The 15,805-nt window shown below is 42.1% G+C and overlaps 1 protein-coding gene across 1 annotated transcript; it reads right to left on the bottom strand.

Moving 5' to 3' along the window:
• Window positions 1–462: 462 nt before the first annotated feature.
• DYRK2 (dual specificity tyrosine phosphorylation regulated kinase 2) lies at window positions 463–15,599 on the bottom strand. Its single transcript, XM_064701896.1, has 3 exons — window positions 15,179–15,599; window positions 14,288–14,424; window positions 463–6,198 (listed from the first exon to the last, which is right to left on the bottom strand). The coding sequence occupies exons 1-3, from the start codon at window positions 15,231–15,233 to the stop codon at window positions 4,597–4,599; spliced, it is 1,794 nt and encodes a 597-aa protein (XP_064557966.1). The 5' UTR covers window positions 15,234–15,599; the 3' UTR covers window positions 463–4,596.
• Between the last annotated feature and the right edge of the window lie 206 nt (window positions 15,600–15,805).

Below are 15,805 nucleotides of genomic sequence, written 5' to 3'. Positions count from 1 at the left end.
AAAAGAATACACACTGTACCTGTCTCAATCAAGTATTTCTTATAAAATCAGACCTACTGTTATTTTAAAAATCTGTCAAAAGCAGCTAAAAAAGTTAAAACAGCCACATCCACAAAATTCCTGCCAAAGATCTTTTCTCTGTACGGGGGGGGCAAATAAAAATACAAAACATATTACTTTCTAAGTCCTGAGAAGAACTTTAGAAACCACAGGGCAAAAGCAGCCTTTGGGCAATATTCAAGGCTGTCAAGATACATAAAGCAGAAGGAGAGTCATCCTCCAGCAATGGGTGATTGCTATATACAGATTCCAGCATGAAAGCTCGGGGACAAAGGCACTGCTGCCACTGACTGAGCAGGCTAGGAGAAGGCCTTTCCACATTTAAGAAATGTCAGCATTCCAAGGGCTTTCTTTATGACTACAAAAAACCCCAAAGTACAGTGGACAGAATCAAAGTAGGACATAAAATTTTATTCTGAAATGATCTCTGGCCACAACAATAAAATGTAACAAATATTCACTAGAACAGTCTTAACTCCTGTCATCAGCTGTACAATACATACAGTATCATAAAACTGGCCACTAGGATTAAAACCCACTACAACATCTTTAATGTTAAGTGGCAACAGCAGCATCTCACAGAAAATTATACATAAATATATACACAGTCCACATTCAATCATTTTTCACATGTTTTCAGTACACACAGTTGCAGCATATTACAGTCACGTGTCTAAGTCATTGCCCAATAAAAACCCAAGCTACTCCTTAGACGCAATTGTAGCAGTTGAACTGAATAATTACAATTTGTAGCAGAGATGTACAAGCCCCTAGAAACAATAATTCACAAATGTTATTTTATTCAAATGCTACCATAGTATTACACTGGGCAATATTCTAATCTTTGCAGTCTGTAAAAAGAGTTCTTTCTGCATTATCACAAATATTACTGATGGAAAAAAATTAACAAATGGAGAGCATTAAATAATGCACACCCTCGCTTAAAGATTTTAATATTGCCCGATGCTACTTATGTCTTTTAAGTGTTTTCAACATTCCCATGAAGTCATTTATAACTCCAAACCACCCACCAAGTTAAAAGTGGCTTAAGTGCCTTGCACCCAAATTGTAAAAATCCCTGGTCACTTTTATAAGAGCCAGGCACATATAAAAGGAATGCACTTTGGTTCATACCAAATGCCCTGGGATTAAATCACACTATAAAACTAAAGAGTCTGAGGTAAATTTTTACAAATACAGTTGATTTCTGTCTAGTGTCACTATAACAAAAAATTATTTTAAAAAAATCAATTTGATGTTAAAGTACAACCAATGACGAAGGGCCATCTTTAACCCCTTAATGAGACGGTACTACAAGAACAGAGTGTCCTCTCCACCCTAGCAGTGTGATTGCCTTATTGTTTCTATTAAGGCCTCGATCATCTACAGGATGTTTTAAGACAGGTATAGCACTTAAAAATAGATTTCATCCCTACTAAGCAGTATTCCAAGGGTTAAAGAGGCCAAGATGCATTTACAACAAAAGGCACATTGTTAACACCAAGGGCACAATCCATCCTCTATCCTTAATCTACACATCTTGCATCACTCTCTTGTTCCAACATTTAAGTGGTAATGAACACACCAGTGGTGCAAGAAACTGAGCCAAGTGAGACTGCAACCAAAGACAACACTGTGCTGTTACTAAATCTGAAAATAGCTCAGACGTCCCCAGACAATGGTAACATGTGAGACTAAGCACTGTTTCCAAGCCAACTTCTATCAGCCTAATTATCAGAGCCCTTAGAATAAAATCACATCAAAGCAAGAGGCAACATCCTTCCCCCCTCCCCCCCCCATTTTTTTACAGGTATAAATAAGCTACAATAAAATGCAGTTACATCACTTAAAAACCTTGATGTAGCTGCTCCTTTAGTATAGAGGAAGTTCCACTGTATCTGGGTTAAAAAAATAGCTCTTCACACTATAGTTTGGCCGTTAAGTTTCCGGTAGCATTTATGAAGAAGGTGGATCATAAATGCATTATTGGCATTAAGAACTGGTTACATGAAAAAGAAAATTTAGTGGTTGTAGCCCATTAATGACCCATGAACACCACAAATGCTTTCACCTTAAGTTGCCACAAAAGGCAGGAACATGTATCAATGTCTGCTTTAAAAAATGTCATGGGAGATGATTCTTCTTTCACCCTTAACATCAGCATCCCTATTTCCCAACTTTTGCAGGAAGAGTTAAGGTAGAAAGGAGTGGTAAAGTCAAGCAGGTGGTGGAGGAAGTAAAGATTCCCTGTTACTGTAGAAAAATACAAAGAATTGTATTCCCACAGTCATGAGAGTTAGTTAATTCTACATTAAAATTAATATATCTCTTTTCCAGACTTAGAATTTACTGACCATAATTTACTGGATATTAATATTCTAAACCCCACTTTTCTTAGAAGTATTATATTTCATTTTTAACATGATTTCACACATGTTTACATATTGCACTTACACATATTGTATAAAGTTGTGAACAGTTAACACGAAATAATTTAATTTGACTAGAGGCAAGAAATTATCTTTTTATTTTAAAAAGAAAGAAAAATGGTTGATTGACAGTCTAATTTTTACATTTATCAATCAACAAATAACATCCTCTACTCAGAAATTATTTTGGAGCTTCTTTAAGGTGTTGACTTTTTGGCAAGAAGTTCAGCGATATGTTTCCTGAGAATTCTGTCACTTTTTTCTTTATGTCCCTCCCCCAGTCTTACATTAAATTAAAAAATAAAACAAACCAACAAAGAAAAATTAAGCTGTAAGTGGTAAATTAACCAATATGAAGGAGAACTTAACCGGAAACTTTCTTGGCCTCTCAGGGGACCATGCTTTAAGTAATTTTCAAAATTTGTACAAGTAACTCAGTAAAATCTGTGCATATAAATGTTGTTTGTAAGTAAAGTTACTGAGGTTTAATGCAATCCATTCTAGTATGTCTTATTCTAACATCCATAAACGCTTAAGGATTGTTCTACTTAGTTTAAAATTCCCTTTTCTTATGTTTTATACATCCAATGTAGACCACAGCCATTGTATGCAGTAAAATACTGATCTCAGATTTCAAACTGTTCCTGTTGAAAACATGCTACAACATGTGAATACCTCTCTCGTAGGTCTAGATACTATTCTTTAGTAGACCATCTTTCTTCCATGAATGCAGTTAAAAGTAAAAAAGAAAAACCAAGCATTAGCACACACACATGTGAACAAATCTACACATATCTCTAAATGTTCTTTCAAAGTTCATTTTCATCTACAAATGCCAAAGATTAAATCAGATCCCAAGTGCTTAGCTTTTCTTTGATAATTTTCCCTTATTAGAAAATATCTACGATGGTGTCTTCCAAATGAAAACCTTCCCACTGAGGATCTTTCCTTCTACAGTTAAGCTGTCTAAGGTGAAGTACTCCTCTACAGGAAGCAATGTAGTAACATCGTGTTTGCCCCTACATGCAGATTTGATCTGAAGTGTAAATGTACCACAGACGTCACAGTCACTCAAACATTGTCAGAGGAAATAAAAGCAACCTTGAAATCCATGTAGTTTAACAGTCTGGAAGTTACAGTAGAAAACTGACAGAATGAGCACTTCTGCCTATGTGATTTTGGGAGATCAAGCTGCACATTAGAAAAAAACAGAAGAGAAGAGATGGGGAAAAAGAACCAAAAAAGAAAAAAGGAGAACCTGTGTGAATGCTCAACGTTACAAATCTGAAATGAAATTCAGAACAATTTTGCTTTACCAACTAATCAGCCACTTTCAAATTCAGAGAAACAGACATATTGCCATTTTCACGCTTTCCAAGACCACCCGTTCCTCTCACTCTACCACGTGGCATGCAAAGTGAGTAATTTTAGCCCCGGTGTTATTTTTTGCATTATGTTTAAATTATCATTTCAATCAAAGCCCGTAACTTTTAAATAGAGAAAGTATTCCATAGGAGGTGACAGTATTTTTAGTGATACCATGACTTTCTCTGGGCTACCACATAAAGAATGGCAATAGAACATGCTATGGCTCCACTTTAAACTACAAGTTTACAAGTGCTTAACTGTATTCTTTGAGTATTCTCCCTTGAGTCCAGTCAGTTATAGATGTGAGTGTGCACAGAATCCAGACCAAACCCCTAAAATCCAAAAGGTAGTCCTTCAAATTTACCCCAGGTTAAAACTAATATGAACCATGGAAGAGAAAGGTTAATACCTTTGATACCACGCTGCAATGCATGACAGTCATGTTGTAACCAGTGGCCTGCCACTGATGTTTATTACTGTGTCACACTAGTTACAGTAAGGCTAATTGTACTGTAGAAGACAAACATTTTAAAAAATAAGTATAAAAACTTAAAGCATTGTCCCCATATTTTTATAAAAACAAAATTAACATTTAAAATTACATTTAAAATGAGTGCTGAAAGATACAAATGAATAGATTTATTGAGCAAATAAAAATGCATAACTGAGCTAATTTTTCATACAAATAAGGCTCAGCCACATTGTATCTCTCATATTAACAGCATTGGGTTTTTCAAACTCAGCTAACGAGTTTTGGCAACACTGTTCTTTGCTGAATATTCCCATTGGCATCTGTCATCTGTGCCAAATTAGTCCTCAGTTTTGAAGCTGAGCTTGAAGTCGGAGGTAACTTGGAAATTGAAGTTATAGCACCAGTACTCTCTGAAATTCTCTTTGCTGTGGCCTTTTCCCCAGTTGGAGGTTTTGGCAACCGTCTCCTTAACCAGGGATGCCGCAAAGCCTGGCTGGGTGTCAAACGGGCAGCAGGATCCCATTCTAAACACTGTTTTAAGAAGTCAAGGAAGAGGGGATCATCACACCCCTTTAATGCGTTACCCCACTCTCTGCTCTCTGGTGGGCCACGCAGTTTTCCCCTCCGAGAGCGTCCACCATTAAGTACTACAGAGCCATCAGACAAGGTTGTGATGCTGCAATAGCGGGGATAACCCTTAGAGCTCACAAAGTTTTTCGCTCGCTTGGATGACTCTAAGAGTTTTGGAGCAGGCATGCCCAATAGTTCAATCATACAAGCCAGCTGATCTCCTTCATCTTCTCCAGGTAAAAGCGGATAACCGGTCAGAAGCTCTGCTAGGATACAGCCCAAGCTCCACATATCTATGGGCATGCCATAACGAGCACCGAGGATGACTTCGGGTGCACGATAAAACCGTGACTGAATGTAAGTGTAGACACGTTGATGCTCGTAACAGCTTGAGCCAAAATCAATCACTTTAATACCACTTCTACCCTGTTGTTTCAACAGAATGTTCTCAGGTTTAAGGTCACAGTGAATGATTCTGTTTTTGTGCAAAGCATCCAAGCACTGTAAAATTGAGTGGGCAAACTTCCGAACCAAAGGCAGGCTAAAGCCCTGAAACTTGTTTTTCTTTATTAATTCATACAGGTTCATGCTCAGCAACTCAAATGTCATGCAGATATGGCTGCGGAATGTGAAGTTTTCCAACATGTGAATAACATTCATGTTGTTATCCTTATCTTGCTTCCGAAGGTGTTCCAGGATCTTAATTTCTTCCGCAGCTTGGCGGTGGAAACGTTTTTCATTTCTCACCATTTTTAGTGCCACGTGCTGATGCATCTTGTGATCGTAGGCCTTCACCACCTGCCCAAAGCTTCCTTTCCCTATAACTTTCAGGACTTCATACCTGTATGCAATGTGATCATGGGGTACTTGAATGTAAGACCCTTGCTCATCGTCATACCCACAGTTGTTTGAACCGCCAACAACGCCTTGCCGCTTCTTTGCATTTGGACCCAAGAAGTATATTTCAGGGTAGCTAAAAATCTCATGATGCTCAAAAGCTGTTAACTTTTGCATGTATTGCTTCATTGCTTGCTCTGGTGTGATAACAGCGGTTTTCACCTTCCCTGTTCCATCTGAAGATTTTAAAGAGCTGGAGCTCCCTTGTCGCCTGTGGGCACTCTCTGTCTGTCTGTCCTGAACCACTGGCAATCCAGATTTGCCTAGCGTTGTAAGTCCATTTGGCTGCGTTGTCAGAACCGTTCTCTTGTTACTATTATCTTCAAAGAGCTGCTGAACCTGGATTTGTCCATGGCTACTAACATGTAGGTGCTCACTCATTGTGTGCTTACCGCCTCCAACCTAAAATTGAAAATAAATACATACCCAGTTAACAAGAAAGACATGAACTCCATGCTTCAACATTCACTCTGCAACCCTACATTCTGCCTAAATCACCTCAACATGAAGTGTCTTCTTATATGTCAATTGTTTACAGAGAATCTAAAAAATACAGCATGTATACTGTAATACTGCTGGACGCCGATTCTTGTTTCTCAAATGCTATTTTCATGTCTCTCCAAAATGTCTGCAACAAGGCAATCACAAGTGCGCTACCATGAGAAGCTAACGATATTTCCAAGCAATCTTTAAGGCAGCTGACCTGTAACATCAAGATGCATGCTTGACTTCATAACAGTAACAGTTTTACAGATGCTGAAGATAACATACAATGCCTGTAAGAACTTAAATGGCTTGTTGTGTATCAAAGGTTACAGATACATTTTTAAGCAATAAGGAATGTGTTGTGACACGCACAAAGAGGAAAAGAACCCACACATTTCTGAAGTTCAGGAATGCAACTTACTGCTTGCAATTGAGACAGTCACAAGTCGGCAAAACATTCCAATCAATGAAGAATAAGCATATGCTTTAGCACTTTCCCAAACCAGCCTAATGATAACTTTTAACCAAAATGAGATTTGGGGCCTTATGCAGACTTGAGTAAAAAGCAAATCTTTGCCTTGAGGAACATACAGTAACTTTATTTTATAGGAATGGAAAAAAAGCATTACTAGATTTTGGAAATTAGATTTGTTCTCGACAGTGTGTACATGGGAATAAACAGTAGCCTTCAGCATTTTCAAGCAAACAAACAGCAAAGTACTGGGGTGTGAAAACAGGTATTGCTCCAAACCTGTTATTTTTAAGAAGAAATAAGAAATTTACAGGCATATCTGCCACTTAAATAGCTGTCCTTAAAATTCCTTATTTGCTCTCAAGCAGAGGATAATTAGTTTGTCTTCTGCCTGGTCTTACACAAATGTGGGAAGAATTCCCCTGCTGTCTCTCCAGCTGATTCACCAGTCTTAATATTTATGTCAAATTACTAACGAAAAGTTCACTGATACTGTCAGACAGATGATCAAGCCAGAGCTGAGAACACTTTTCATCTGAACTGTATTTCTTCTAGGCAGCTAAGGATAACACATCCCTTGTTCACTTAAGGTTGCTGAAATGAAATCAGAAAATGACAGTTGTGTGCTGTGATATGAGGCAATGAAATCTGTGCTGCAACAGCAAAGTGCTTCCTAATGAGAAAACCCAGACATGCAAGGCAGACTTGAGCATACTTTGTGCTTCTGTTAAGGCATCAGTCTGATACAGCAGAAGCATACTTTTGTAAATTCACTAACTTGTTCCCAAAGACTTGCCAGCTGGACACCAGCTTCACCTTTGGACAGTATATTGAAATTTGCAGCTCTGAAACTCATATAATGTAAGAAGGGCTCTCAGGGACTGCCTCTGCTCTCAGGGACTGCTCTTCTGATTCCATTTTGACTGATGTTCATCCATCATTGCAGTTTGACTGTGTATGTTTGTTTGAAGAGAAATTTAGGCTCACACTGTCAAATTTGATCAATCTCATAGAAAGCACTACCACACAATCACAACTCAGAGCAAAGATGTTTGTAACATTTAAGCACAATGAAGATATACAGGAAATCAACAAAAGCTCCCTTCCTAGTCTGACGTCTCAAAAGCACCAGAAATTAAATCATTAAGAGGACTTCTGTTTTGCCTACAGGCAATTTCTTCAGGTCAAGTTTGAGGCACACTGCAGTAGCAGTTTCCTGAAGGTTGCCCTGATCCTGTATATAAACAGCAGTTACTGCACAGGAAAAAAAAAATTACCCCAAGAGCTGCTAAATCACCTATTTCAGAAGAACCAGATCTAGTTAGTAAGATGTGTCACAGGTTCAGCACTGGAGAGCTGCGCAAGAAAAGCATATTGAAGCAGCAGAGTAAACATACAATTCCAAAGACTCAAGCTAGGAAACTCTAGGTACAAAAATTTATTCTCCAACACTAACTGAACAAAAGCAGAACATATCTAGACAAACTGGGAGTAGGCAATATGAAAGTAGACAATGAAGAAAGAATAACACTGCAAAAGTAATTTTTAAGAACTTTTTAACCCAAATACTCATTACCACAGCTCAAATCTTGAATTTTTTTCCCCTCAAGTCACCTGTTTTCACAGTTAACTATTTTCCACCCTTCCTAAGCACTGCTTGCTTCATTGTATGTATTGAGAAGTTCTTCAGGGCTTGGAAAAAAACCCATATATTTATTCTGTCTCAACAGGGACTAAAAAGTTCTTTTTTCTAAAAAGTGTGTTTGTGAACACATTCTGAAGTGTAAACCGTGTAGCTTCCTGCACCTTCAGGCAGATTCATGGTTTTTCAAGCAGCAGAATGAAATCACTAGCATTATTCCAACTTCAATCCAAATCCTAAGTAACTGGTTTTGCCAGTTTCTGTCAGCTGCTTGGGAATGGAAATGCAGATGCAGACAGTAGCGCTGGTTTTCTTTGTAGAAAATTACCACATTATCACAGGCTCTATTCCAAAAGCTGCACAGGAGAAGAGAGCTCACTCTTCTTTCAGAAAAGCCCAACAAAAAGAGTTTTAGAGCTATCAGACACAACACAACCACAAAGTACATAACAAAAATGAACTTTCCTCATCTATTTCCAACCCGGATGAGGGCTAGATTTGCACCAGTCCTTTGCTCTGCCTATCTACTTCTGGCTACTTGGGTGTCTGAGATTGCTGTCAGGCTCAGGCTTGCACTGCTCACAAGCCTCTCGAGCAACACGGTAAGTTCCTGAACCACAACTAATGGGCTTGGCAAGCTACAAAAGACTACAGCCTTCTCAGTCCCATACCAAACTCTTCTTAGTACGCAAAAGCTCCATCAGCCTATCAACCGAAACCGCACACCTGAGAGGTTTGCAACACCTCCATTTTGCTTCTGCAGATGGACCCGTAAATTCCAGAACCAACAACCTACACAACTGACCACCTGCATGCGCTTATAAAGCTTACTGATTATATATATAGTGTTGTTTGTGCTCAAACCCATCCACACCTTCTAAGATTTACATATTTTTGTAACACATATAATCAAAAAGCTACTGTTGTAAGTCTATAAAATATATTGAAATAACTGGTGAGCTTGAACCCATCTTCCTGAATCTTCTGACACCACCAATTACATAACAGCAAATATTACAATGCAGTGTTTCTTTTCTTTCTTAGTAGTATCTCGTAACTTCAAAATCACCATTAAGATCTTTTACTTTGTTACGTTCATTTTATGGAAGTTGGTGACTATGCTAAAAACACTCACCTAATCTTTGAAGTAGGTACACCAAGCAAAACAAAACTACACCCTAAACTATGATCGATAAATAAATAAAAAAGCAACAAAACTTTAATTTGAGGGTGGTATTATTTGGGTTTCTTTTGCCTTCACAAATGGATTTAGGAACAGAAGTAGAACAGTAACTTACTAAGGCAACAGACCTGTAACAACAGGGAAGTAGCATAAAAATGAATCCAGCCTGCTAACAAGGTGGCAGACCCATTTACAATTCCTCTGCAGTACACTCACCCAATGCATTGATCTGTTTTAAGACCTTTTACAAGAGTAATAGGACTGAACCCCACAGGAGCATGTACCTCTTCTCAACTTCATCCTCCAAATGCATCAAAATGTTATGTAATTGTATCATATTTCATCTCTGGAACAGTCACTTCTGTCATTATTAGCACCCTATAAAACTATCCAAGACAGACACATGATTCAGCTATATCTTATAATTTTATTTTGAGCAAAATCACAGAAAAAAGATTTTGCTGTCAATCAAAATCTAAAAAGGTTTGTAAAATTAATCTTAATAACAGCAATCATGATGGCCTGCTGAAACACTGCACAGGAATAAGATGTCATTATCTGCTATTACTTTGCACAGATGAGGACAAAGGGAGAAACAGTGTTCTAAAGTAGTAACTTAATTAAAGAATAATTGTTACACTATATACCCCTTTTTTCACAGCATTTCTGGGCAGGCCAGTTTCAGGCCTACTGTGTCAAACACACAAGAGACATATGGTATCAGGTGCAGCATGCTTCACTGCCTATTTTGTTGACTACAAAACAAAAGCCTGAGCAAAGGTACAAAAGGCCCTTTTTTTTCCTCGATAAACTAATTAAAAAACATTCCTCTGTTCAGAACTAAAAATACTTGCTAATTATACTGGATTATCCCTAATGGTTTTATCATGAGTATAGGTTTTATGGACCAAAAAAACTAAGCCTTTGTTGAGCTTGGGGCTCAACAAGAGTGGTAGAAGGAATACACCACTCGGATTTTTGCTGTTGCTGTATCTGGTCCATATAAGCCTATTTTTTGAAAAGTTAAACAACTTCATATAGGAAATATTTTCACAGACTGAACTATGCCTCAAGAGTCATACTGATTCTTAATTTTTTAAATTCTGTTAGGGGTGCAGTGAGTTTGAATACTTCAGGGACATCCTGCATTTATTACACACGATGAAACTCAAAAGGACAGCCATGTACACTAAAATGAACTCCTTGGATTAGGTTAACTATACAAATATGACAGATGTGCCTAAAAGTACCGCAGTTCCTACAGCACCACAGTCACCAGCTGCTGGAACCGAAATTTCACAGCTGACCCCCACAGCCCTTGAAAGTTAAGACAGTCTCATATTCCCCCCAGATACAAATTTTAAATAGAGGAAGAAGCATCCAAAGAAAATGAGATGTAGTAAAATGAAGATCATGACTGCATAGTTATTACCACTCAAATGTGACAGTATTTCTGTGGCAATTTATTAGATTAAAACATCACAATAAGAAGGTATTTGCTTTGGTTTTACCTGCTTTAAAGCAGATGACAACAGCAAAAATTAGCAGCATGTGACTTACCAGGTCTTTGCATTAACAGAGTCCAGGAATCTCTGTTCCATTATAATGTAAGTCAATTTAAAAAATTAAATTAAAAAAATCAAGACTAATACAATGACTGATGCAAAAGTCTATGGGTAAAACATTCAACGCTGGTGGCAAAAGAAAATAGGCTTGCTGTACAGAAATCTTAGAAAGGGCTTGAAGGAGGGAGGGCACTGAATCCTGCATTGTAAATGGGTTGTTTTACAGTACTAGACAGGAGAATAAAAACATTAATACTGGTGTACTGCAAGAGAAACAGAAACAGTGCAGAATGCAGGAATACGTGCCAAGCAAGAAAGAACAGAGATGAGTCTGGAAGAGGGACTCACAGACAGGTTGGGATTTATACAAGCAGAGCAGCAGGCAAGCAAGATAATCTCTACTGCAGTATGTCAACTGGATGTTACTAACAAAATAGGAGAATGTGAATGGAAAAAGGTTCCAATCATCACAGCAAGAACTTAAGGCTTCCAAAGAGAAAGCACTGACTTTGGAAAGGAAAATGAAGAGGACAAGGGGCTGGAAACAGGTTCATGTTTTCCACCACAAGGCAAAGAAGACAGCCAGGGATGGAAGCATACACAAATAAGCCTAGGATGAAGGCACACTTAAAAAAAAATACACAAAACCTTTCCCTAGTAGAACACACAACCCTGCCTGCTTAGTAACAAAGGCTGCTGTGCTTGCAAAGACTGCCACCAAAACCTCTGTCCCATTTTACGAAGCTTGTGTAAAACATCATCTTCTCCCCTTCTACCCATGCTGTTTATAATCTACCAAACAATGAAATTTCACTTGACAGTAGGAGACCACTGTTTCAGCAGAGGCTGGATCACACAAGTAAGAAATATGACAGGTAGTTGACTTCTTCCCTGTCTGCATTAAAAAAAACCCTTCAGCCTAAACAAAACGTAACTTCTACCTCAGTTTCTCTCACAATTAGCATACATACTATGCACGCTTATATATAAACACCAGCAGTTCACCCACTCAAGCACACCATACGTTCTGAAAGTCTGAAACACAAACAGAAATACTCTGGTTTTAGCTATTACAGAAGCCACATAGATACAACAGAGATGAAAACAGCACAAGCAAATGGACTCAAGAAGGAAAATAATTTAACAAAACCGAAAGGACCCATTTTAAACAGGTCTGATTGGAGGAAGTGGTGGGACGCAAAACCAATGGTTTCAATCTGTCAGTGTCAGCTGAGGTCAGTAGGCCTAAGTTTACAGAACAGATACTGCCCCCCTTTTTTCAGGTTAAAATCCAGCATTCTGGTGTCAAATCTGATCCTTACCACAAAAAGGTATGTTAGCAAACCACAAAACAACCACCTACAAAGGCAGTATGAGGCATTTCTGTAACAGCACCCAAGGCTAAAAAACCACTGTAGAGTAGGCTCTTTATCACAAAGGAAAGACAGACTTTGAAACAGTCAGAATCTAAAGGGACATGATCCATTGCCATATAATGCTTGATCACTCCTGGGTGCTTCCAGAAGTACACATATATATGCTACATATAAACACAGGCACACATACACAATCACCTACTTGTAAAGATACTTGGAACATAGAAATGTAACATCTGAACACCCCTTGAATGCTTTTATAAAGACTGCATCCTTACATACATATATATATATATACACACACACACAGACACTATATATAATATAAATATACAAAATCTTTGTATAAGAATACCAAAATTCTGTACTTCCAAAATTAGTAAGTAGTCACAGAAAAACAGCTGGACCACCATGGTTTCACAAATCCTAAATTAAGTCTAGGCTCTGTTACATGCGAGCCCTACTGTACATGCACTTGCATAATTGGTGCCCAGGCTGTTTTTACTATGTTTCTTCTTCTATGATTTTATTTAAACAAACCCTTAAGCTGTTGCCCCAACTCTAAAATCAAGCAGCACTTAACTGGTATACAAATGTGAAAAAAATTGGCCTTATATACTAACAAACAATTCAGACATGTACTCTAGCTACTTAAATATACAATGGAGTTGATCTCAAGCATGCAGCTCCACCTTGAATTTGCAGAATACTCCTCACTCCTTTTGAGAATACTCTCTCTCACTATATATATATATATATATATATATATTTACTGATTTTTTTATTTAACTTAAGACAATTCTTGCTATAAATGGATTTGAATAAGATGTTTTACCCCTGGAAAGTCACTGAAACACTAAAATCTAAATGCACAGTTTCACCTTCCACTAGCCCATAATCACATTACCATTTAAAGCTCTGCCATATGTTTACATGGATAGCATGTGAGCATCCAAGAAGAACTCATTAATTCTATGAAAAGTATGCCATCAATGTCTTTCAGGGTCAGTATGAAATCTTTCAGAATGTAAAAGGAAATGTATGCAATAAAAATTTCAGATATTTAGTGTTAACATGACAGTATATAGACCCCTCTCTCTACTCTGTCATGCCTTCAGGACAGAGATACCTCCTCTTACCCATATATAGTGGCATACTTGGGAAGTTTCATTCCTAGTAGATTAACTAGGAGTGGGAGATAACGTGAGATATCACAGAACCGGAAAATAGCACCCTTTTTGTGCCATCAGCCCTTATTTCTTTATAGGTAAACTACTGCAGCAATAAAGGCAGATTCATCCAATCATTGTCCCTGAGCACAGCGATAGCTATCTCTAGGGAAGACTGCGATCGGCCTGAGCTGATCAGACATCTGAAGGGGAGAGGAGCCTTTATTTTTCACCACAGTTCATACGACATTTTAATCACACGGACTAACCTCATCTCAAAATATGTTTTCACCAGAACATCTCCTCTATGCGAGTGTGAAAGATCGAATTTGTCTCTGAAAATGAGACACAAAACCAGCCTGAAGGGGAAGAAGGGGGGGAGCTGGGGAGGAAGAAAGCAATGTGTGCAGTTACGGGGTCCCAGCCTCACAGCAAGCACGCACATTTCATCGGAGCCTGCAGAAATCCACCGCGCGCTGCTCCAGCACCACGCTGCGCCCCGGGGGCCATGCGCGCTCGGTCCCGCCGCTGGGCACACCTGGCGGGCCAGACGCCCCTTCCCCGCTCCCCGTCCGCACCCTCCCCTGCCCGGGCTCACCGTGTGGGAAGCGTTGCTGGCCCTGAGCGGCGGCAATGCGAGGGGCGATGGCGGGCCGGTCCCAGCTCCTGCCCGGGAGACCCCGGCTCCGGTGCCCGGGGAAGACGGCAGCGGGCGGCTGCTGTCCCCTGACCTGCCTGCGGAGAGCAGAGGGGTGAGCGCGGCGGGCAGCTGCGGACCCTCGGGCAGCGAGCCCGTCGGGGCGGCGGCCCCAGCGCTCGGCCGGCACCGCCGCCCGTCTTGCTTGAGGCAGAAGCCATTAAAAGCTAATCACCGCCGCGGCGCACACACGCACCGATCCGGCTAATAGCGCGGGCGGGCCGTGCTCGCCCGGCTAAGCCCTTCATCTGAGATTAACCCGCCACCGGCAGGCGCCTAACCGGGAGAACGAGCCGGCTCTGCTCCGCGCACGCCTCGGGGCTGGACGGCTGCCCGCGCCTCCCGCCTCCCCCCGAGCCGTCTGGCCCGAAGAAATCCCGGCGCCGCCGGGGACCCGCCAGGAGTTCACAAGTCTGCCGCGGGAAGCGGCGGCGAGCACCGCTGCCCCTTGTCAAACGCAGCCGGCTCCGGCACCCGCCGCGATCACCAGGTCTCCTTGGGTCGTTTCCCTGCGTGATTTCTCTCGGGCCCCCGCTCACCCCGCCCCGCTCCCCCGAGGCGAACTCGCCATCCCGCAACACAGCGGCTCGCCGGAGCCCAGCGCGCAGCCCCCGACGGCCCCCCGGGCTCGGCTGCCGCGGGGGGAGGGCGGATCATTGTTCCACACACACGGCACCTCTGCGGCGGCGGCCGCGGGGCCCCCGAGCCCCCCCGCCCCCGTCCCCCTCCGCCGGGCCTCCGCAGCCCGGCCCAGCGGTGGCGGTCGCGGCGGCCCTCGCTCGCTCTCCTTACCGGCTGGATAGGCAGCACCAGCGGCGGCGCTAGCCGAGGGTTTTCTGGTTAACATGGCCGCTGGAGAGGAGGGAGAGGAAAAGGCATGTCAGGGTGGCTCTCCTCCGCTGCTCCTCGGCCTCTCCGGGCGGCGTCTGCCTCTCTTCTCCGATCAGCTACACCCAGACCCAGACACGTCCTGCGCTGCATCCCCCTGGCCCCGGGCCGGCCGGACAGACCCTCCAACGGCCCGCCGTCGCCTCCCGCCGCAGCCGCGGCAGCAGCAGCCGAGCCGCCGCCGCAGCCCCCGGCCCAAGCTCATCACCTCCCCCGCCCCCGCCCCGGTCGCCCCGGTCCCCTCGCACGGAGGAGGGGGCAGCAGCAGGCGGCCGGACAGGACCCTCCTCCTCGCGCGGTGGAGCGGGGACAAACAGCGCACAGGATCGGCAGTCCCCGCCCCGTCGGCCGCGTGCCCTCCTTCCGTCCCTCCCCGCCGCTCCCTCCTGTTCCCTACCGCTCCGCCGCCGCGGAGGCGGCGCGGCCCGCGGCTCCCCCCGGGCGCCGCACGTCCGCCCGCCCGCCCTCCCATCCGCACAACGGCCGCGCCGCCCGCCCGCCCGGCCCGCACAACGGCCCCGCCGCGCGGAG

This window comes from Zonotrichia leucophrys, chromosome 1A (genome assembly GCF_028769735.1).
Source record: "Zonotrichia leucophrys gambelii isolate GWCS_2022_RI chromosome 1A, RI_Zleu_2.0, whole genome shotgun sequence".
In the NCBI taxonomy this organism is placed as follows: domain Eukaryota; kingdom Metazoa; phylum Chordata; class Aves; order Passeriformes; family Passerellidae; genus Zonotrichia; species Zonotrichia leucophrys.
This window is presented reverse-complemented; position numbering and strand designations above follow the sequence as displayed.